This window comes from Zonotrichia albicollis, chromosome 1 (assembly GCF_047830755.1).
Source record: "Zonotrichia albicollis isolate bZonAlb1 chromosome 1, bZonAlb1.hap1, whole genome shotgun sequence".
NCBI lineage: Eukaryota > Metazoa > Chordata > Aves > Passeriformes > Passerellidae > Zonotrichia > Zonotrichia albicollis.
In genome coordinates, this window is record NC_133819.1 from 109,761,159 (window position 1) to 109,785,258 (window position 24,100).

Genomic DNA, 24,100 nt, shown 5'->3' on the forward strand with positions numbered 1-24,100 from the left:
GTTTGCCACCTTCTGGATGTGCCACCACTTGAGCATATGCACAAGGAGGTTGGCAGCTGCTGTGTGACATTGGCAACCTGCTCAAACCTGTTTGACAAAGCTGAAGCAAAGGTGCATTTGAGGTACACACTTGAAAGATGAGACCTTTCTGGCTCAGCAGGTCAGTGATACCGAAGAGGACAACAGCAGGAACTGAGGCAAAAGCAGTGCTGGGGGTCTGCATTTAGGAAAGCAGGATGAAAACGTGCAGAGGGGTAGGGCTGGGTCCTGCTTTCAGTGAGGTATGGATATAGTGGAAGTATAGGGAAGACAGATTTGAGAGCCCTTCAAGTAACTCCAGAGCCTCTTGTTGCATGGAGCAAACTTAAGCCAAAAAGGTCAATTCTACGTGACACTACTCTGTAAGTAGTTCAAGCCTACGTGCAACCACTCTGAAAACAAATGAAGAGTGGAGCAAAATGACACAAAAGTTTGGGGCTATTTTTGTAACACTGTCATTAGTTCTTACAGAAAACAGCAGAGAATGTCTTCCAAGGTATGCCACGAAGCAAAACCATCTTTCTGAAGAAAATTCAGCTAACTAGTAAAAAGGATGGAATGAACTTTACATGGCATTTCAACAGCTCTGGCCTGTCAGAAGATTATAGACATCACAAAATATGCATACTGTGCAATGGTTAGACCACGGACAGCAAAAATGACAGCCTGCACTACCCAGGGCTTGTCATTGTCAGAGAGCTTTGCAAACAAAAAAAGCATCGCCACAAAGATCCCTCCTAACTAAATTCTGTCTGGAAAAATATGAAAGAACTTTAAATCCCTGACATGTTCCCCTCAACCTTCCTTCTTGACCACATCCCTGTTTAGACTTCAGATGGCAAAGTAAGCGTGCCAACTCAAGCCTCTTTGCTCTTGGGCAGTGTAAAAGTTGAGAGAAGAGCAATTTTGCTTTAATGCAATGAACATTAACTGCCTCATGTATTAACTCTGTATGAGACCTCTGAACCATACTTGCCAGTGGTTCACAAGTCTAGCAATGAGAAATGGAGAGCATTGCCTTCTTTTAGGGGATGGAACATCAAAGAAGGCTCTAGAGAATTAGCACTGTTCAGCTGGTATAAGAAACAACATTCTAAGGCCATCCACCCCCACCTTTCCAGGAAATATATTTGAACAGCAACCTGGATCCATAGAAGACAAAAAACCCTCAACAATCACAAAAAAATTCTGTTGTCAAAGTTCAACCCCACTGCCAGAATTCTCACAATTTCTAGTTTTAGTACATAAAAAGTAACAACTTAAGGGAGCTGTACCCTCAGTGTAATATTCTCCTTCCCCTAAATATTTTCTTTAGAGATATTAAAGAGATGTGTTAATTTACTAGTCAAAGGATCATTTTACATTATTTTACAAAGATGGACAAACAAATAGAAAACATTAGACTTTTACTCACACTGCTATGATTTTTAATTAAGGTTTTTAAATTTCTTTTAAGAGTTTTGTGTCACCTTTGCATGTTTTATTGTTCTATCTTACAGACTCTGGCAGTGGAGAAATAACTAAGTTCATCCAGCATGGCAGGATTTGACCCCAATTCTTCGACTCTTTTAGCTGTAAAGGATGCCCACAGAAACATGCTTAGCTACTCACTGCTATTAGAAGTATTCAGCATTTAAATCTGCACTGCTTGTTTCCCTTAATGTCTTAATTTTTGCTGAAAATTTCACTTTTACATCTTCACTTAATGCATGAAGCAATAATGACTACCAACTAATTTTAGATCTAGCAGAAAGTACAGCCAGAATCCATATGATGAAAGTTTATGGAACACTATGTGCCCTGCAGATAACTTAAATCACACCCACTACAGGCTCCTGGAGGCATGCAGCTCTTTGATTTTCCTATCTCTGCTTTGTGGCCAGAGACAAAGTCACTGGACCAAAATAAACCACAGACACTTTCTGCTATTACCATCCTGGGAGCTGCCTGGAGATGACCAGAGGAGCCTCCAGCATCTGACCTCCCTGCAGCTGTGGCAGGGCAGCATCTGGGAACGCAGCACACATTCTGCACACCCAGGTCCCATCACATCTGAAACGGAGCTGAGCCAGAGATAAGGGCCATCAGCTCACTGCCACACCTCTTAACTCATTTGCCCAAAATAGCCTCGGTATCTGTGGCATTCAAAGAGACTTTGATGCATGTGCAAGTTCTGCTCTCTCTCTGAACTCACTCATTAGATTATTTTTTTAAAGTTGCAGAAAATAAAGACAAAAATGTAAGAATGGAATCACAGAACAGACAGTACCTGGTAGCAACAAAAATCTTCATTCTCCAAAATCTAGCACTAGATTAATAAAGGCTGAAAAAAATAGAGGGGAAGAAAAGAAGAGGAAGAAGAAAGTAAAAGGTTAAACCACCATCCTCAGCTTTCCCCACAACGAAAATACTGCCAGCAAAAGATTAGCAGTTACCAAAATCTGTCTTCAATGAGTATTTCAACTCCAGCCTCTGCTAAGGAGAGGAGGATTTCCCCATCTTTCTCACTTATCTTTATAAAAGACTATTTCACTCAAATATGTAAGAAAACTTTATTGTGAGAGTTCTTTACACTGTCTCTTCTGGGCGAAACAGAGAGTTGCTCTTTGAAAAGACTTATTTTTCTTTAAAGGCTGTTCTACTTCAGATGGTCTCTGGAAGCTTATCCTATAACTAGACCCTTCTTAAATATAGCGATCATCTTTAATATTTACTTTTTATTCTTTTTTAAAACGCACTTTTAAAAAATGCATCCCAAGTCTCCCAAGACTTTGAAGATTGCTATTGTGCCTTCATTCCCACTGCAAGGGTGGAGCACAGCTCTGATCTCCTTGGACAGAGATTATCCTTGCTTGGTACTGGTGGTACACTGTGCATCAGAAAGCCCAGTGTCCTCCCTCCCCTGTGGCACAGAAATGCCACCATGCCCATGGGCGGGAAGCAAGGCCTCCCTCGTACATGTGGCTCCATTCAGAGCTGTCTGACCCCAAAGTTTTCCCACAATACACAAAAGGTTTCTAGATCAGCCCTTCAGACTCACAGGACAGGAGCTACCTTGACCAGTGATGCAAAGCCAAGCAGTATGACAAACAGTGATGACCTATGAGATTTAAGGAGAAAATATCTCAGTAAAGGCAACCTGGTGTACTCCAACTAGCCTTACACTCACTTTAGGTAGGTAATTTTTAATCCATGTGCTACTCTTCCTCTGTATGCAATGATGACATCGTTTTAGAAGCAAAGGATCACAATGGGAGATGAAAAACTGGACTAGGTGTCAATAACTGGTATTGCTTACCAGGCTTTCAAACAGCATGAAACAAAAGACAAAGGCTGCAGAACACATTACATAAAACCAGGGAGGAGTATTTTTGCTTGGCTATGTTTTGTTTTTTTTTTTTTTAATCAAAGGCTTTAGTAGATGGCAGAATTATTGCATTATTGAAAAGCCCATTCCAATATCAACATTTTTACTGGGAAGTTTTCATACTTAATTGCTCTGAACTATGAACACTGTCCTGCATTTTTTAAACCACTCTTGGCGTCCTGCTCTAAAAACCTGTTCCTCCAAGGTTGTGCCTCCTGCTTAAGTCAATGTCATACCGCTTTAAAAGTGCTTCCAAATACCCAAAACTACGGCTTTAGAAATTTAGAGAGACTTCAGCATAAGGACAGATGGAGATGGAGAAAGCACTCAGTAAATTCTCCAAGGGAGCAGGGTGGCTGAGAAAAGGGACAGACCCTTTTGGATAGTGCAGTCTTCCATCCAAACTCTCCTACAGGCAAGTCCTTTACCTCCAAATCACCTATAAACCTTTGGCATTTCTGGTGACACACGACAGGATGTGGGCTCTTGCTCCCTACAGCTTCAGTGACTGCAAAGTGAAAGGATTCCCAAAAAAAGTGTGATGTTCCCCGTAGTTCCAGGCAGTTCCTATACTTGAATCAGCTCACAAGACGTTGTCCAGCACCGCAGGGCACAATTCATCTCTGGTATTAACCACCAGTTTCTAGAAAGCAAAATGAACTTCAAGCTTTGAACACAGCTTTTGTATTGACAGTAAATGATTAAATTTCACTGTTTTCTGCTGCTTCCATAACGTAAAGGAGAAAAAAACAATTCACCTAATGAGAGTCTGAGCCTATATAATTTAATTACTATTGAGGTACTGCATTTACCATTTAAGAATAACAGATGCCCCTTGTTTTCACACCTACTGAAGTTTGACAGATGTACAAGAAAGTTACATAAATAACATCTATTACCATCTTAATGGCAAGTATGCAGGAATTACAGATTTCCATGTTTTATCATGTCACAGATTTCCTAAATTTGTAACTTGGAATAAAAAAAAAGCCCATAATGAAATTAATCAAATAATTTTCTATCTTCTTGTGATCTCCTCCTTCCTCACACAGAATACTTTCAGTAAAACTGATATGCACATTAACTATCACAAGCTATTTATTGATCTCTGCTTAATATGTGCACTGCTGCAAGAGTATTAAAATTGCTTCTTTTAAAATGTAATATTCATATTAAGTACCTTGCACAGCATTTCAGAAAAGCTGAACATTTCCAAGTTCCTAATACTCCTTAAAATTGCTCTATTTTTTCAGTATTACAGTCTACTTCTAAAGTTTTGCACTATGACAAGTATTCACCCATGCAAGGCAGGCAGTCATTGAATTCAGATGAGGAAGTTGTTCTATACCACATCTGTCTAAATACTGGAGATTTATTTTCACAATTTTCTCATAAGAGCACAAAATAGTTCAGATGTACAAGAAATAATAAAAAAGAAATGTCTAAATTAAATTTTTGATCCCCCCTTAAATAATTTTAATTTTTCTGCTTAGAAAAATTAAAATTATTGGCAAAGCCACATTGTATTGCATCGAAAAGCCCCCTCTGGCCACAGCTGTCAGTTTTTACTTTTAGAATCAGGATCTGCCCATGGGCACACAGATAGCTTGTAGCTCATAGGCTCATTGCAAGTCAAGGGCAAATAAAAAAATAATCCATGTAAACCAGTAGGAAATACTAATATAACTCTGGATGCTCAGATTATGCAACTGCAAGTCAATATTCTAATTAAAAAGGTACTAACAACTAACTAACTAAACAACTTTATGGGAAAACGTGTAAGTTTTAAGTAAAACCAAAAGATTCCTGACCACTGGGTCAGATTATAACAAAATCAGGTATCAAAAAATCTTTATTTTAAGAAACACATTGATGCCTTCCAATACATTTTCTTCATCACACACAACAATCTTGAGATACACCTTTACGCCTATTCATCCCTGAACAGAGAGCCAGCATCCTTGTCATTCCCTGTAACATTCACTAAAGATACATAAAAAAACCTTGCAAATCTTTTCTAGAATGCAAGATCCATAGCAGATCTACAGAATTTCCCTTTTCCAGCTGAGATATTCCAAAAAAAAAAAAAAAACCAACAAAAAGCCCAAACCCCTAAATACTAGAAGCTTACGAAGTTTGTGGTTGATTTTAGACTAGCCAGATTTGCCTTGAATTTCAAGTATTCTCAGAAACTCCAGACCTAGTTTTCATTTGTCTTATACCACACACTTATGTAAATCCACTGGTTTTTGATGAATTACTTTTAAGCTGACCACTAATTTAAGAGGAAAGATAGATTGTGCTATTTAAATAACTTCATAGTAGATAGTTTACAAGGCTGCTGGGTTTGCTTTTTACCTCCCTTAATGGGAAGCTTTAGAAGTGTTGTCCAAAACCAGTCACAGCCTTCAGCTTAAAAGAAAACATTCCTGTTGTTTTCATACCAAACTTAATCAAACTGATTATTACAAGTCATGGAGAATGTGTCTATTTTTAACCCCATGGGCCACAGTACATACACGTGGAACAAGACTGCAGCCTTAGCAGACGGGCAGCAAGCCTGGCTACCAAAGGAATTCACTGCAGGAAGCACTGCAGACCATTTCCAGAGGACAGCTTCAAAGGTCTATGTGACCAAGAGCCCTGGGGCTCTTTTGCCTTCCCAGCACAAAATACTTCCAACCCCAGACCTTGACTTCGCTAAGGACAGTGACAAGCAAGGCCTGACAGAAGGCCACCACGCACATCCTTGTGCTGCTCGAGTTCTGCTGCTGCTGCTGCCCTGGTGTCAGCACATCTTTATTGACGATAACTCACGGGAGGCTCTGGGAGGCAGAGCGCAGACAGGCAGCCCGCGTCACCAGCCCTGCAGCAGCATGGCAGCCTCCAGCAGAGAGCCAGCACGCCTACACCGAGGCACTAGCATCCTCTGGTACAGCAGGAGACTCCAGCAGAGACAGCCCTCAAATCTCTACACATGGAAGAGTCTGAGGAACCCAGAAGGCCACTGAAGCCCCTGAAGCAGCCCTGGTAGACTGTCATGTTTTACACCACCCCAGGTGACAAAAGAGAGCTCAACAGGTATTGCATGCAAAAATGACTTACAGCTACGGTAGTCGGCTCTGTTTGCTTCATTTTCTCTTTGCAATAAGCCTGTGACTCTTCTTGTCTGAAGACACTGCCACTTACTTAGGGGTTTAATGCTGGATTGTTAGTGTGGAGGTGTGGGAAGACAGGGAGAGAGACTGGACAGACTGAAGATTAAAATGCTGCACATCGTTCTCATATTTCACAGAAGGGCTTGAACTAATGGTGAAAATATCCATGATTTATACATTCATTAAAAAAAAAGTAATCACAGTGAAAAGGTCATCTGATTTACATATTAGATGCTCAAATCAACCACCCTGGTTCTGCAGATTTAAAAGGACAGCAAAGCAGTATGGCTGGCCAGTGAGAGATGAAGATCTCAGTAAAAAATGAGCAATATTTACAAACACAGCTAGGATGCACTTCTGGCACGACAATTAAAATGATTTAGGCACAAGATGCTGCTAGAAGATGTGGTCTTGCAGCCCATGCTCCCATATCCCTGTTCTCCCAGAAGCCATTGCAGTGCAGCTGTGGGACAAGTTCATTCATCCTGCTGATCCACAGGAATATCACTTCTCTGTCACTTCAGTGAAAGCCTGCCACGTGACCAATGCATTGATGCATACTGAGACTGCAGGACCACTCTAACTAGGACAAAACATGCACCTGGACCTCTGGGGAGGGCTAGGAAGAGATGTGGGACTGCCGTGTCCCATGGTAATTTAGAATACTTTGTTCCAATACAGGATTTACACCTTATACTTGAGAAACAACATCTGCCTGAGCTCCTCTGTCACCAGGGAAGATGTGCACTGGGTGTGACTCATATCAGGAAAGTTGTACCATTCAGATCCCTCCTCAAAACACCTCTTTCAGCCCATCCCTCTTTGGTCCTACTACCTTGTACAGAACCAAAAACAGAGACCAAACTTTAATTTAGCCACCTCATCCACAGCAATGCAAATGCTTCTGCATGGAATTTCCCAATGCATTTGGGTCTGGCAGAGTGAGACACTCTCCCAGAGTAAGCACTGTTACCACAGTAGGACTGTTATCCACAAGCAGGACAGTTATCAGCAAATCCTATTTTAATGTGCATCTGTTTTATGTTTGTCTCTCACTACCAAGATATGCTTCTCTATTTGGGAGCTGCTGATGCTGCTCTGCAATTCTTACACCCTCGAAATAAGGGGAACTGTTACTCTTGAAATGAGGGAACTTGGAGCTATCAGTCTTCCAAATTGGCCTTCTAATCTTCCCAGCCATTTTCAATATCCCCCATGACAGCACTCTTTAAGTCTTTCAATCACAGAGATTTAACTTTTTTTTAAGAGCCACGGATAGTGCCTGGAACCTGCAACATCCACCTCAGAGGGCTCTGAGCACCTGATGGTTCAAGTCACAGAACCACTAAAAATTCCGCAGCCTGTAGCAAGAAAATTTTTACAGAATAAAATATTTGCTATATTGAAGAAAAAGTATTTTGAATGTTTAGTAGGAGCATCAGTTAAAAAGATGAGATATACCATGTTCATCCACATGCATTCAGAAAAGCAGCAAATAGACTGCATAAATTAATCCCCCAATCACATTATCGGAAGTAACTGGGCACATTCTGAAACAACCTAAAACCTATCTGTCTCTCCCATATTGAGTATTACAGACCCCTGGCATCTCCAGGTCTTTCTAAAGACTTGTCCAATATTACCATTTTGTTAATAAAACAATCATTATATAATAAAATATTTTAAAAAAATTTTGAGCAAAATTAGCAAATTAAACATAAAGTATGTGACACAAAATGAGCAATGCTATTGACACAGTTTGCATTTGTGGCATAAAGGTGACCTTCTTCTCTCTCAGTTCATGGGATGGTACACTCAGAACTTAATTATCCTGTGCATGCAGACCTGTACATGGCTTGCAGAAATTTTAAAATGTAAGACAGCAAGATTCTTACTAAAATAATAATACAGAGACTTTAGAACTCTAACACCAAATAAAAACAAAGATCTACAAACAAAAAACCTGTGTTTTGACCTGCAGTGATATTTTGACACTGCCCATTATTTGGAAAATTCTCTGCATCATAAATATACATGGTTGACAGACTTTATTGAAACACTGATGTAACAGCTTACCAAACGATTTATCTATTTCTACCCCTTCTACAAAAGTGTAAATACTTTATAAGAAGTTATTGCTACTAGAATATACATATATAGCCCTTCAGACTTTGCTCATCTACTAGGCTCACAGTCACAATTTTTAAATTGTTTGCAACAGAAGTCACACTATCATCTTTGAGCAGACAGCAAGCAGTCTTTAAAAGCAGCCATTTACAATACATTATTAGGTTACCCTACAAAAACTTTAGGTACCTTTTCAAAGTTGATAGTCATTTATAGGAACAAATGTTTGGAGACAGTTTTTTCAGATTTTTATCTATGTCCTGCATGATAGATGGGGCTTAAAAAATTAAGAATCCTTGTATACTATCGTTGGGTTTTGTGAGGAACACACAACTCAATACTGTTAGGATTCAATAACTTTTATTTTGGTTTAAATCAGCTGCAATATAAAACCTACAGACACTGGGACAGTGGCCACCTTAAGCCAGGCTTCATCAGTGCACCATAACCTGCCCAGCAGACTGGAACAGCCATGTTCTGCTGGGATGTCTCTTGCAAAATTGCTTCCTAAAGCCAGGTGCACCTGCGCTTTTGTAGGCTTTGCTCCCTTTAAACAGCAAACTCACTGAAGGCTAACAAAAATCTTCCATTTTAGCCACACTATGTTGGCTTTTTGGCATGCATCTGTAAATTACATACTTTGTTTCAAAAACTGGAAGGAGGAAATAACTTCCAGATCATTTGCAGCTGTAATAACTGATATAATCACTTTCTCTGAGGAAAAAAGATCCATTTTTATAAATAATGACACATATCATTCTTAAATAATTAACTGACACACAGGCACAACAAGAAGATTCTAATTAAATGAGACATGGCACGGTCAGAAGTGCAGGTAGTGACACACAGGATAAGGATGAGAGGGATTTCTTTTGCTGTTAATTTGTATTTGAAGTTTCAGTGTGATACAGACTTCATTCCAGTCCTGGTAAACATACTGAATCAATTACACATAGGCAAAAACACCTGCAGTACCTAAAACACTAAATGTGCTATTTGCCCCAAGCTGTTAAAGCTACTGCCCTAACATATCACAGCTCTGCATAAATGCATTTCCAGAGGTTAAAATTCCCATCTGTTCCAGTGCTTCTCTCTCCCAGTCAGGAAAGCACTGTGATATTGACCTTCTCCAGCTACCTTCATACACATGAGCACTCCCTGCCTACATGTGCTGACCCAGTTTCCACTAATTTCAGCAGTATTTCTGCTCTTGTGTAATCAGTACCTTTTCAACAGAGACTCCTTCAGAAGAAACCACATCAACCAAAGCTCCTTTTGCATAACTTACCAAGCAGTTATAAGTCACTGGCTAGTGGATGCAGATGACAGACTGATCTGAACCTGTGACCTCTGAGGGACCTACACTCCACCATTAACCATCCCCTGAGAACCACGCTGATCAATTTTTTATAAAAGCACATACATACACTAAAGCACAGCAAAGCAAAAATTAGAGTTATTTGAACAGAAAAGCACATACTGAATTGGAAAGTCAAGACTTTCACTGATGTATTATTTCTACGGTAAAAAATGCATACTTAGTGCTTTACAGAAAACACTTCACACAAAGGGGGGTTTTTGTTTTTGTTTGTTTTGTTTGTTTTGTTTTGTTTTTTGGTTTTGTTTGAGTTTCTCCCCCTTGAAGAATTCAGACAATAATCAGCACTGAAAGCTAAATCTATACAAACATTAATTGGATTTAATGAATGCACAGTGACAAGAATTTGATTTAGGGAAGTACATTCCAAAGAACTTTTAGCATAAAAGATGATGCCAAACAAATACCATAACAGCTGATGGATGGAGTATTGGTGGTTGATAAAGCCACATACTTGACCCACTGATACAGTTCACACTTCTGTCAGTAAATAATATTCTTGCAAAAGGTAGTTAGCAAGGTATCAGTGTGTGAGGTATCAGTGAGTAGAGATATTTTACAGAGTAGAAATATAGACATTAAAAAGACCCTGAAAACAGAATTTTAAATGTGTGATTTTTGTTTACCTTTTCCAGCAAGAATTCTTATGCACCAGTTTTTTTTGTATGGCTAGGAAGAAATAATTTACCCTGAGGGCAGTGAGGCAATGGAATGGGTTGCCCAGAGAAGCTATGGGTGTCCCATTCCTGGGAGTGCTCAAAGCCGGGTTGGATGCTGCTCTGAGCTACCCAGTCCAGTGGAAGGTGTCCCTGCCCATGGCAAGGGGATTGGGACTAGATGGTGTTTAAGTTCCTTCCAACCCAAACCATTCTATGACTCTCCTTTGTAGAAACCTACTTGTGCCAGACATTCAAGTTTAAGACCCTGTACTACATACCACTGAAAACCTTACAACATAAACACCACTAATAGTTTATGCATCCAGTTTCTGCCACAAGGCTTGAAAATGAAATGGCTATACCATATAGCAATAATTTTAATAATGAACATAAATATGATCCCAAATCCAGGAAAACTCAACAGAGTGACTGCCACTGATTCAGCTATGTATCAAATTTTATGTGCACAACTAGCTGACAAGAGCCAGAAGAAATGAAGACAGGAAAAAAGCTCATCCACACTTAGTATTATGTTACTAATGTTTAAGAGCCATTCACTTGTGGGGAAAAAAAAAGGAACTTCTTTTTCCTCTTTCCATGTGCTTAAATTAAAAAAATTACCTACTGTAACCAGTGAGCCACCATTAATAAAAGCTCCATGCTGAAAACAACCAAGAGTTTACCCTTTACCCACACATGATTTTGATACAGGTATGCTAAATGCAGACGTCAAAGTCTACTTACATAGATGTTTTGCTTGTATTTGATTGCCAGTTTACTTGTATTTGAATATCAATTTACAAGCTAATTAGAGAACATTGCTTAGCCCATTACAGGAAAATAGTGCTCCACCATTAACTGCGGTGCTATCTTACTAATTCCTTTAAAGACTGGCTTCAAACACCATCTTCATCTCCATTCAAAACAATTAGTGTACATTTATTTCACATTTTAAACTGCAGCGAATCAAATTTTTAAACACTTTAACAGATTGCACTGCTATTTTGATAGCTTTTATGTTATAAATTGTGCTTTTAGGGATTCTGACTTCCCTATTTAAGAGAATGTTAAACTGGAACTCACAGAGGGCCTTAAATAATTCCTTCTCTCTACAACCTGAGAGGCATATGCCATTAACTTTCAAAACCAAACAAAATCTACTTCTTAAAAGGCAGCACAGCGCACAAAAAGGAGCTGCAGGCAAGCAGACACAATCATAATATTTGCCACTGCTCACAGGTCTGCCAAAACACAGCAGACGGAAAAAAGAAGGAAAAAAATAAATCTAAATGGGCCAGTTTCTGAGCTCTGCAGTCAGCTCAGAGGAGGAGGAGGAGGAGGAGGAGGAGATGCACCTGAGACGTGCTGAGCTGCTCCTCTGCCCAGAGCATCAGTGGCCACAGGCAGGCAGGGCTGCAGCCAGCAGGGTGAGGGATGGCAGCCGTGGGTGGGCAGCACTGGGTGCCCTGGTTCTCCGGGATTATCTGCAGCCAGGCTGGCAGGTTAATGGGATTGCTCGCTGTCATCTGCAACCCAGCTAAGAACCGAGGCACAATTCACTGCTGCGCCTGGGAAGCACTGGGATGCAGCAGCCATCAAGGGCAATTCAGCTGCCCAATCCTGGAATATATAAAAACAGCAGGAAAAAAGCACTGCAGAGAGAAAAGAGGGTGGAAAAAAACCTACCAGAGACTCTAACAGAGCGAGTTTAATTCAGTTATGACCTCCTTTTATCTCATCACCACTGACACACCTCTTTTCTCATTAATTTATCTCCTTTTCCACAGCAGATCCCAGCAAATCAACAACTAACCTGACACAGAAGTGAATGAGCCCACAAAAAGGAGGAACAGTTTTGTGATGTATTATCTTGCTGATCAAACTCACTCATCCTGCAGCCACATCACTGTAATGCATTTGCAATGATAGGAAAGATTTACATTTTGGATATATCCCCTCCTAGCATTAATTAAGGCTGGTGTTTTCATATGCACTTAAATTGCACATATATACATACAAGGTGAGAAAAAAATGAAAAAAATATTGGTGGTACCAATCATCTGTAACAAAAGCAGCAGTGGGTTTTAACACCACTTCACAGTGGACAAGTCATGATGTACAGCTGTAGGCTGTAGGTACTCTAGCTAACCTCATGTCTTGGCTATAAGATCAGTTTATCTTCAAAAGGCTCTTCCTTGTGCATGTTCTGATCTTGGCTGAATACTCAAATAATTACGTTTTTTAGCTTAAATTGCAAAAAAAAAAAGGAAGATGTGGGACACTGTGCTGTCATTCTGATGTAAAGAAGGCCTGGTGGTTTCTCCTAGAAAAGCTTCTCCTAGAAAAGCATGGGCTCCCTTATTTCATACTGGTGAGCTCTACTGGGCCCTCAGCATTTCCTTTAGGGTGGGTATTGGATGTCCATGGCTAGCTCAAACTGGATGCCCTGGGGAAATCTGAAAGTATTCCAAGATATTTTCCTTTTTACCTTGGGTTGCTTCTGCCTCCTCTTCCAACTAATGCAAAGCTTCTCTGCTCTGCCTGTGGACAACCTCTGCTTTCCCTTCCCCCTTGAACACCACCAGGGTTCGTAACTCCACCCTCCATTCACTATCCTTCATCACATGGACTCTTCTGCCTCCGTCCTTTCCCTAGCCTCAGCTCTATTTTGCACTCCAGTGTTTCCCTCCATTTATCCCCCAACATTATTTTCCCAACCCTCTGAAGGACACATCAACCAGTGAGGGCATATGGAAACGAGCAGAAAACCATCTGTGCTGTGTTAAATTGGAAAGATTTACAGGGTACCAAAGGCCAGTTGCTCCTTCTACAGTCTAATTAGAAGATAATAGCAAGTCCAGCAAATTTCCTTTCCATCTAAAATCTGACCCTGTTTTTTTGCACCTTCCTTCTGCTCCTCCTTTCTCCTGAGTTTAGCAAGGCTGGCTCTGATGCTATAGAACATAGAACATGTTGCAAAAGCCTGGAAGTAAACTCTTCCAAAAGTTATTATTTCCAGGATAAAAAAATGCCTTCACATTGAATGTCCCAAGCAATAAAATCTGCCTCACTGCATTCAACCTAAATCAGAGCAGTTCAAACCGTACTTGGGATTTGCTGACTGACATCCAAGTCTTCAAGGCAGTAGTATTTGATTTAATATGGTCTTTAAGTGTTTAAATACTAGAAGAGTTTATCTGTATTTAGTATGGTAATATGTTTTGCAATAAAGGATATTTCCTGCAATATCAGTTCAGTAGGATGCTCTCATAAATTTGTCTTCCGGGTTGTTAGACAAATGACAAGTCAACAGAAGATGTACTGTAGTCCTAAGTGACAATTTGAATTCCTAATTATAAATACCATTTTCTCACATTATGTATGCTAACACAGAACGCTTCACCTGAGATTCTGTTCCATATATTCCATATACTTATGTACCACACAGAAACATTTTTTTCCATGCAGCTCTTGAATGCAACAGCAACCTTCTTCTGTAACTAAATAAATCACCCACACCCAGGGGCACCTTTGCCTGCTGGGGAGATTTTCTGCACAGCTTTGCAGCCACCATTCCTTCCAGCCTTCCCTAGAGCACTGGTCAGCATTGAAGAATACTCTAACTACAATGATTCCAGGAAAAATAATGGCCCCCTGGGAATCAAAGCCAGATAGTATAGCTTAAAATTGAACTAAGGCTACACTAAATGGCGTTAGAAAGACTATAATGCTAGAGCCAGCTTCAGAGGGCAGAAAGAAACATCCCCTTTGCCATCCTTCATTGAGCCATGCTCAGAGCTTACTGAGGCAGCTACCAATTCTGCTGCTGTAATTCAGATTTCTGCACACAGAAAGAACACTACATTTGAGACCCTCGCAAGTAACCAGCTGAATACAGGAAAAGGGAGTAAGTACTAATTAATTCAGTGCATTCCAAGTAAATGGACTACAGACAGAAATTACTATCTGAACTGGACTAATTAACTAAGATAGTAATTTACAGATCCCAGAACACAGGAACCATTCAAGATTTCTATCATTTCTCTGTAGGTGTATTTTTCTCTTTATCAAGATGGAGTTATAAGACTCTACATGAGAAACAGAAGCAGTGCTCCTTTTCCAGAAAATAAGGGAGAATCATGTTTCTTCTTTGGAAAAGCTGGACAGAGTAGTTTATTTAAGATTTTACTATAAACTGTATTCTCAGCCTGTATTAAAAATAATCCATGAAAAGTAAAAATTTTGTTTAGTACATTTTGATTAGATTTTTTTAGAATTCCTTCTTACCTAGAAATTAAGTTATACGTTCTTTGATACTGGAAATACAAATTGATTCACATACTACATACAATTCCACAAGAGCTTTACAGTCCACCAAGGGATAACAGAATTATGTTTCTGAAATGTTAGTCCTTTGCACACATTCATAACATCACTGCATTTCATTATTTATGCTATTCTCCATTTATATGTATGTAACATTCAACATACAAGTTTGAATTGAGATGATACCAACTTATGGTCAGTAGTTTAATACTCAAAATTAAAATCAGGTATCACATATAAGTCAGACAAAAAAAGCAAAAAGGAGTCACCATTCAAATAGTATATTACTACTGTTCAGTAAGGTGAATATATGCTATATATACTCTAAAATATAATCCACACTTAAGTAGTTGGTAAAAGAAAATAGGGAAATGACATCTCAAGAAAAGCAGTCTCTTGCTCCAGCAAAAGAGAGCTATAATTTTCAGGGGACATGTATCTAAGAATAGATTAAGAGGTTGGTACATGAACAGACAACTGGTATCACAAAAAAGGTACTGCGCTAGCGTAGTGAAAGCAAACAAAAGCAGCTCTTCCAATCCAGGACAGCAAGCTCCAAACTGACACTGGAGAATTTAGGATGCTGTGGGGTATGGAAAGAGTACAAACAGGAAAACTGCTTGAGAAAAGAAGATGAAAAGGATTAAAAAGGCAAGAAACCAAGAACTGGAATGCAACTGTAACATACAATAAAACAACAAGGCACAGCATCACCAAGTAACAGCAATAGAATTTACTCTGCTTCTCAAAGAAGAGGGCAAAACTAAACTTACTAAATCTTAAGCATAACTCAGGGGGAAAAAATATCTTAACAACAGAAGATTCTGGAAAAAAAAAAATCACTCCCACTAAGGCTTAAAAGAGTAACTAGAAGGGGATGGTAGGCTGTAGTGGCTTTTTTTCTTCCTTTCTTTTTTCTTTTTTTTTGCAAGAGGAGGCAGGGTGAAGAGTACAGGAAAAGAATTTCAGAAAACAATACATTTGGGAAGAATTGAAACAATTTTTCCCCAGCTTGCCGGCAGCTCATAGAGAGACCCCATCTATCTGAGATTGTTTGGCTGTCTGCCTGGAAGGAACTTGTCAACTTATCTTTTTGCTTAAGGCAAGGAGACTTCAAACAAAGTGGTTACTATTTTCATTTTTTTTTAATAGAAGACAAAAAAAAAAGGCCAAAATCTTTTTCCTGGGTAAAGACTAATTTCTCTCTTGGAAAATGTAATTCTTCTAAGAACACTTTCCTTGGCTCTACAGTTAATCCACCTTAAAAGATGTGCTGCTGTCTTCAGTTTTAAGCATTATGACTTTTTAAAAAGGAATTTTATTCTTAGCTGATGGTAGACATCTGTATATGTAGAATAACAAAACAACACTAGCAAAAAAGCCAAGCAGCTTCACCTGGGACAGACAGAATCCATGTAGCCCTCCACTACATCATGAAGAAATGGTAACACCAGGCCATGCCTGAGGCCACACTCCCAACAACACCACGTTCCTGGGTTGAGACCAATAGGTATTTTCAATGTTAATCTACAGTATAAGTCTGTGGGAATGCAAAAACCAAGTTTTGTCACTCAGTTTGAAAGCATCAAAACAAACACTATTTTCTAAGCATTTGATTGCTAGAAGAGAAAAGGCAGCAGGGATACCATGGCTCTGTTTAAACCTACAAGGTCACTCAGAAAAAAAAGTCCAAAGGAGTGGGAGTGAAAGTTTACCCCAGATAAACTGGCTAACCCCGTTCACTTGATGGTTTCGTGAGTGCTTGGTACCAGGCTCAAAGAGGAGGGAAGGCATGAGAGTGCCTTTTTTGGCAGAGCTGATGCTTACTGTGGCTTAAATGAAACTGCAGTGTTAATCATCAATAATCACTGCTTATCTCTGTGATCAACACCAAAACACTTTTTTTTCTTTATCATTGTGCAGCACAAAGACCTCAGAAATATTTTATAGCTACACAGCATTCGAATTAACGGTTTAGGAATGAATTTTCTTAGCAGACAACTAAAACCATGCATTTAGTAACAGGACAGACAATGTTAAAATAACATCTCTGGGAGATAAGAAACTGCTACAATAATTATCACCATAAGAATCTCTAGGAAATGATTCTGCAAAACATTCAAGTAACCTTTTGAGGTGAATGATTTTAGTTGAAAACCCTTTATTTGTATCTTAAAATTTGCAGGATATAGAACAAAGATTAGATAAACATGCTGGACATATCAAACTGCCACAAGTACTTTTCTCTAAATGAACTAAAAAATGTGATAAAACCAGTTCAAGCAAGGGCATTTAATATATTAAACGGAAGTCCCTCTTGACTTAACCTCTTCTTCTCCTAACACTACATCTTATTTATGGCTCTCCAAACAGTAATCACATTTTATTTACAGAAACCAGTCCTAAGTACTGTGCCCTCAATTTAGGTTAGGTATCTACTTCTATTAGCTGATGACTGGAGAGTTATTTGCATATTACTTATTTTCTTTTTTAAATGTTGGAGGATTTAAGTCCTAAAAAATTTCAAAGTATATTACATTTTAAAAGAGCTGGGGGCTCAAGTAATTCCATGGATTTATTACTAAGACAATTTTTAGCAATGAATGAAGTTTCTCTTAATTTTGCTTCTGAAAGTATTATTTTTTTCTCCCTTTACAGAAATTAAGGCAGTAGTTCTGAGGTCACCTAGTTCCTCGGTAAAAACCACTGTAATTTCAATGAACCTACTGGTACCAAGTGAAACGACATGTCAAACATAGTAAATAAATTTAATATTAGGCCTATAGGACTTATCTTAAATGTAGCTAGTGACCTGAGCATATTGTGTCTTGAAGTCAGACTTGCCAGACATTGTACAAGACAAATTGTAAAGTATCAGCTTCCAAGAGTCTCCAAGGGTATGACCAGGGAAGTCTGTTCCAGGGGAACACAGGACCAGGGGGCACTGGTGACACTAAGCCAGAAGGAGGCAACAGGGGACAGCCTATATGGCGCAGGTCACCTCCTACACAGCTCAGTCACAGCCTACAAAAGGAGAAGTTTCCAACTCCTGTGACCTCTCAACTAGAATCATCTTCTCCATTTCCTCATCCTGAAACCAAGGGCAACAAGGGCAGCTCTCTTTCTCTTCCCAACCACTCCCCCATTAATAAATGTGGAGCATTTTTTCCCTTTTCCAATGTTGCTCCACCAATTTGTCACGTACTGGGACAACTGAACACCTGCACAAGAACTGAATGCGTAGTTGCCTCTCATGCCCTCATGCAAAAAAGGAAAAAAAATCAGTAGATGCTGTCATAGTGTCCTAGCCATATGAATTAACAAAGCCATTATGAATTATTCTTAAATGCAATGGGAACAAGTTCAATCCTCCATCAAAAACAAGTACCATCTGAATACAGGGTGAAAAAAAAGTCTTCAAAAAACAAACAGTACAGTGCAGCGCAAGAAAATTTCTTATAATAAGAGTTTTAAAAATCCAGATATCCTATGCTACTGTAACAAATTGAATGCAGGGACCAACAAGTCATATGATAATTCTAATTTTATTTAAGTTTTAGTTAAACAGAAGCCAAAGAGTTTAAGAGAAGCCTGTCCTCCAATGTACTAAACAAAAGCAAATAAACAAGACAGGTGATAAACATATGGTAATTTTTTTGGGCAGTATTTTAAGAAGCAAGTTGTCAAGAAAGCATCAAGTTAGGGTCAAATTACTCTGTAGATATCTGAGATGTCCATAAAGCCTCTGTGCTGGTGGTATCAATGCACAAAACCAAAGGAAATGAAAGCCTTCATCTCTAAAACTTACAGAAACTAGTATAAGTATCTACAAGGATATTGCAAAGTTATACAGGGAGAAAATTAGAAGCCCCAAAACTCAAACAGAACATAATCTGATGACAGATTACTATAAAAAGACAATTTTTAAAAGCAGTATTTCTAGGAAAAAGGAGGGCTAAGAAGAACCTCCATCTTTTATCAAATATGAGTAGAAAAATAGGGACAAAGGATGAGGAAAAGGTTGAGGTACTTGGTGCCTTCTTTGCCGTGGTCCAGTCAACAATTGTTATCTGGGTACCCCACCCCTGAGCTAGAAGACTGCAACAGGGAGCAGAGTAAAGCCCCCATAACACACGGAGAAATTCTCAGTGACTTGCTGCATCACCTAGACACACACAAGTCTATGGAGACAGATGGTCCTTCAGACGAAGGTACTGAAGGACCTGGCAGAAGTGCTCAGCAAGCCACTTTCCATCATTTATCAGCAGTCCTGGATGACCAGGGAAGTCACAGTCGACCAGAGGTGAGTAAATCGGATGCACAGCTACCAGAAGCTGGAAGGAGGATCTGCAGAGCTACAAGACTGTCAGCCTGACTTAGGGGCTGGGGAAGGACATGGAGCAGATCACCTTGAGTGCTACCGTGCAGCACACATAGGACAACCAGGAGATCAGGCCCAGCCAGCCTGAGTTCATGAAAGCCAGGTGACAAGTTGCTTGACTGGCCTGATCTCCTGTTATGACAGAGTGACCCACTTAGTGGATGAGTGGAACGATGCAGATGTTGTCCACTGACACTTCAGAAAAGCCTCTGACACTGATTACCACAGTATTCTCCTGGAGAAACTGCCTGCTCAAAGCTTGGATAGGTGCAGTGCTCACTGGATAAGAACTCAAAAATTGTCCAGACAGTCAGGCCCAGGGAATGGTGGTGAATGAGTTACATCCAGCTGGCAGCTGGCCTCCAGTGGTGCTCCCCAGGGCTCACTGCTGGGGCCAGTACTGTTCAATATCTTTAGTGAAGATGGGGATGAGGGGATTAAGTGCACCTCAGCTGGGCAGGAATGCTGATCTGCTGGAGGGCAGGAAGGTAATACAGAGTATCAGTGAGCCAAGGCCAGTTGTATGACCTTATTGCTCTCTACAACTACTTGAAAGCAGGTTGTAATGAGGTGGGGGTTGGTCATCTCTTCCAGAAACAAGTAATAGGACAAAGGAAACTGGCATCACCATCCATAGGGAAGGTTTAGATTGGATATTAGAAAGAATTTCTTCAGCAAAAAGGTCAGCAAGCATTGGAACAGGCTGCCCAGGAAATTGCTGGAGTCACTATCTCAGGAGGTATTTAAAGGACATGCAGATGTAGTGCTTAGGGACGTGGTTTAGTGGTAAACTTGGCAGTGCTGAATTAATGGATTGGCTTTATGGTTTTAGAGGTCTTTTCCAACTTAAATAATTCCATGCATTTAGATAGGCAAGGCATCCGAGATCAGAATCAGGCACATGATTACCCCTACGAAGCAAATGTCATGAAACTATACTTAACTTCCAGCATCATCTGAATCTAGTTTAATAACCAGAAAATAGGCTTTTGACAACAATAGTATTTCAAAATGACAGTGTAATTAAATTTAAGTCAAAGCTATGCAATGATGGACTGTATGTTTATGTGTAACCAGCAAATTATATGCTTTTAAGCATGTCAAAATTTTCAAAAGAATTAACCACTGCAGTAATTCAGTTGAGGAAACGGTAGTAGGAAAAAGACTCCCCCAGGTCATTTTTCAACCAGCTGATATGATGTGATACATACCATTTGCCTCATACAGTGTTTCCAATTCTTACTTCCCTAAAACGTTTTGCATTTTAATACCATTCAAGGACAAACCAACAGTCATGCTTCACTCACTTCTGAGAAGCAAGGGAAGGGACTGTGGGACTGGGATGAGTAATGAGACAGGAAGTCAGTTTGTCATCCTATGTTACTAGTTCAGACTCAGTTAAAGCTGATCAGACATTATCATCAGGTTTGCATGAGCAACGACAACAGACAATTAGTGCCCAGTCTACTGTGGCTCCTAACTGGTGGGAAGAGGGAAAAACTGCAGAAACAGCCTTGATTCCATAGAGAGAAAGAGAACTTCCACAGGACAGGGCAGATCTCAAAACTTGTCTGATCTCCATTTCAAGAGGAACTGATGGTATGACAGTCAACCTGTAAAAAAGATTTGGTATTTCAAGGCGGCACCTTTGGAAAGCATTTGGCTGCTGTGCTCTGCATGCCCATTTCTGCACTCTGCCTATGCTCATCACGTACCAAGGAATTCTCATGCTGATGTCTATTACAGGAGTATACAGGAGAGCCATCTATTAACTCCCATTTGGTGGAAAAGTGAGGAATATTCTCTTTCCTCTTTATTATTTTCTCAATTGGCAGAACATTTACTTCAATACATAAATTTCTAAGCCATCTTTTAATAAAAGAAAAGTCTGTGCTGGTAGAATATACTTTCTTGAAACTGAATAGAGAAAGCTTTAATAACTCAAGTTTAAATACACTAAAGCTAATCAATTCATCCTGCATTCAAGTTTCCATTATACTTCTAAGAAAGCACAAAACAGGTCTGTAAAATATAATTAACGAGAGACTGCTACATACAAGCATGTAAAATCAACACTAGCTTTTATTTCATTTGTTTTGCAGATTCATTAGAATTTTTTTCATTTAAATATCTTGAACTGTGTAGCCAAAATTATATGTGAAAGAAACAACAAATTAAATTAAATTAGTCCTTATTTAAGCTGTATTTGAAACTGTCTAAAATTGAGTTCTTAGTTCCACAATTTCCAAATTAGATTTTAAAAATTATGTTAGCGGTTCAGAAAACAGACAAATTAATGCAAATTTTTTAAAAACGCTGTACTTCTGCAAGCTTGTATACTGAAACTTAACTGGATGGGAAATCTAGGAAGCATTCAGAGCATCTGCCTCTTTGTCTCACTCTATCCCTGCAAAATAGAGACACAAAAAGAACAGTGAACTGAATTCCCAGCCTGGACAAACCTGGGCAGGTGTACTGACTGCAGGGCATCCCTGGCGGAGGAAAGGGCTCGTGCTCACGGAGCAGGCCATCCCCAGCCTGGGCACGGTGCCATTTGGATGCAGGTAGGTGCCAGGGTGAGAGAGCAGTGTGCACTGTCCCTGAGACAGCCCTGGCACGGCCCTGCCTCTCCTGGCACGCCTGCTCACGGAGCCTGCAGCGCTGCGGTCGCTGACCAGGGGCTCACAGACAACCAACCACTCTCTCGTGCTGCTGCCCAGCCCACTGATCGCCTCCTGTTGCTTTCTCTCTCAGACTGCCTCGGAAAAGCAGTAAGGGAACTATCTCTGCGCTAACATGAGCACCAGCACTGGGTGAAACTGCAGTTCTTCTACGAGTGGTGAAGCAAAAAGGAAGTTTTCTTTACCTCCTCATACATACATGGGCTGTAAGTACAGACTAATGGCACACACACTGTCAGCGGTAGTAAGAAACATCACTGGGAATGCTGTGCCAAGAATTAGAGGATAATAATGGGAAGTATTGCAACACTCAGTGTTCTCAAATTACAGTCACAGGTGCATGTGCTTCCCCTAATGCCAACTGATTTTCCAAGTCCTATGATAGTGACCAAGAAATAATCACAGAGCAGCTGATGTTCTCTCCTGAAAGAGTTTAAGGATGAAAATGCTTCAGAGTGACTTATGGCTACAACTAGAAGAAACAAAAAAGTTCAAAATATGTTTTCTAACAGTACCATTGAGAAGAGGCTGTCCTCCATGTACACTCCTTGAGACTACTGCACTGTGAACATCTTCAGGAAATCCAGTCTTGCATGACAAATCTTCACAGGTTGCTTTTATCGGTGCCTGAAACACAAGACAAAATGTATGTAATACTTGCAACCCACACTCACTAGAGAAACATTCCAGTCGGCACACACTGCACTTTGCTGCTGTCTTGTACAAGCAGAATCTTTGTTTCTGAACGACTGCAATTAGGACTGCGAGGGCAAAGGGTTAATCTTTCTGATAACTGGAATGGAAGGAACAAATCCCACTTGTCTGTAAGATCTAAATAATACACCATCTTGACTCTTCTGACAACTGAACATTTCCACTAAACCAGACATCTAGACTGAAGGGGAATCATAAAGGGAACAAAAACATTCCTTCCTCTGGAAATAAATGTTGCACAAAACACATCTCAACTTTTTCACGGCCAGATTGCTTGGAAGGGATCACTTCAACCACTGGTGTAAAATGGTTTATATAGAATATTTCTACGTGAGGCTGCACCAGAACAAGTAAACTCAGACAAAATGTTACATTTGCAATAACTTAACAGAACTTACATTTGTGTTAGTGTTCAAACAGATACCATATAAAGCCAAATGTTTCCAATGCAACTCCTATTTCAAAGGGACATTAAGTTAAAAGGAGAGCAGCTCATTAAATTTGCACAATGGAAGAGCTGAGCCACTGAAACTGTTTGTTCTCTCACTTATTAAAAAAGTTTACCCTCAAATCACATTCTTAAAAGAGCTTCATAAATGCCTTTCCATTAAGAAATATAATACAGCATTTGGAAACTTGTTTGTACTGTAGTTTTCCATGTTCCATGTTAAATAGTTCTGGTAGCAAAGCTATTTTCCAGGAAAGCTTGTTGCCTATTCGGAAAAAAAACCAAAACCAAAACCAAAAATTTTCTGTGGCAAAGGATTAAGATTTCTTTTCAGTGGATTAGTTTTGTCTCATTTTAGTACTGCACAAGACAATGGCCCACCTTACATGTGGCTACATGACTGTACATTGGCAAACCTCTTTTCACACTGCACACAGCAGAGAGGTCGGCTCCCACTGCAGCCTGGGCTGAGACACAGCCAAGAAATAGTGACAGCTCCCACACAACCTCAAACACCTCTAAATGCCAAACAAAGGCCTATCCACATGCATGCCCAGGTGTAGTATATATGGCCTTGGACAGCACAAGCAACTGTGTGATTATATCATACTTAAATCTGATCAAGACTTAAATTAGATTTTCCTGTTTGCTTTCCAGATGGGCTTCCATCAAGCAGACTGACTCAAGGCCACTTAAGCATCCCTGCATTTTGCAAAGAAAGCCCTACAGGAACAAATAAAAAAGGGAGGGAGAAAGAGGAGACGATGGTGTTCCACCCATTCACCCTACTAACCTCAGGGAAAGAGAGCATTAAAGCAGAGG

At 39.9% G+C, this 24,100-nt stretch overlaps 1 protein-coding gene across 1 annotated transcript in view; it reads right to left on the minus strand.

Moving 5' to 3' along the window:
* Positions 1-24,100, minus strand: part of CDH2 (cadherin 2) — a 116,182-nt gene that overhangs the window by 81,324 nt on the left and 10,758 nt on the right. The window contains exon 2 of the mRNA XM_005479260.4: positions 22,632-22,743. Within this exon, the coding sequence (XP_005479317.2) occupies positions 22,632-22,743 (112 nt within the window). The remainder of the gene's footprint in view (positions 1-22,631; positions 22,744-24,100) is intronic.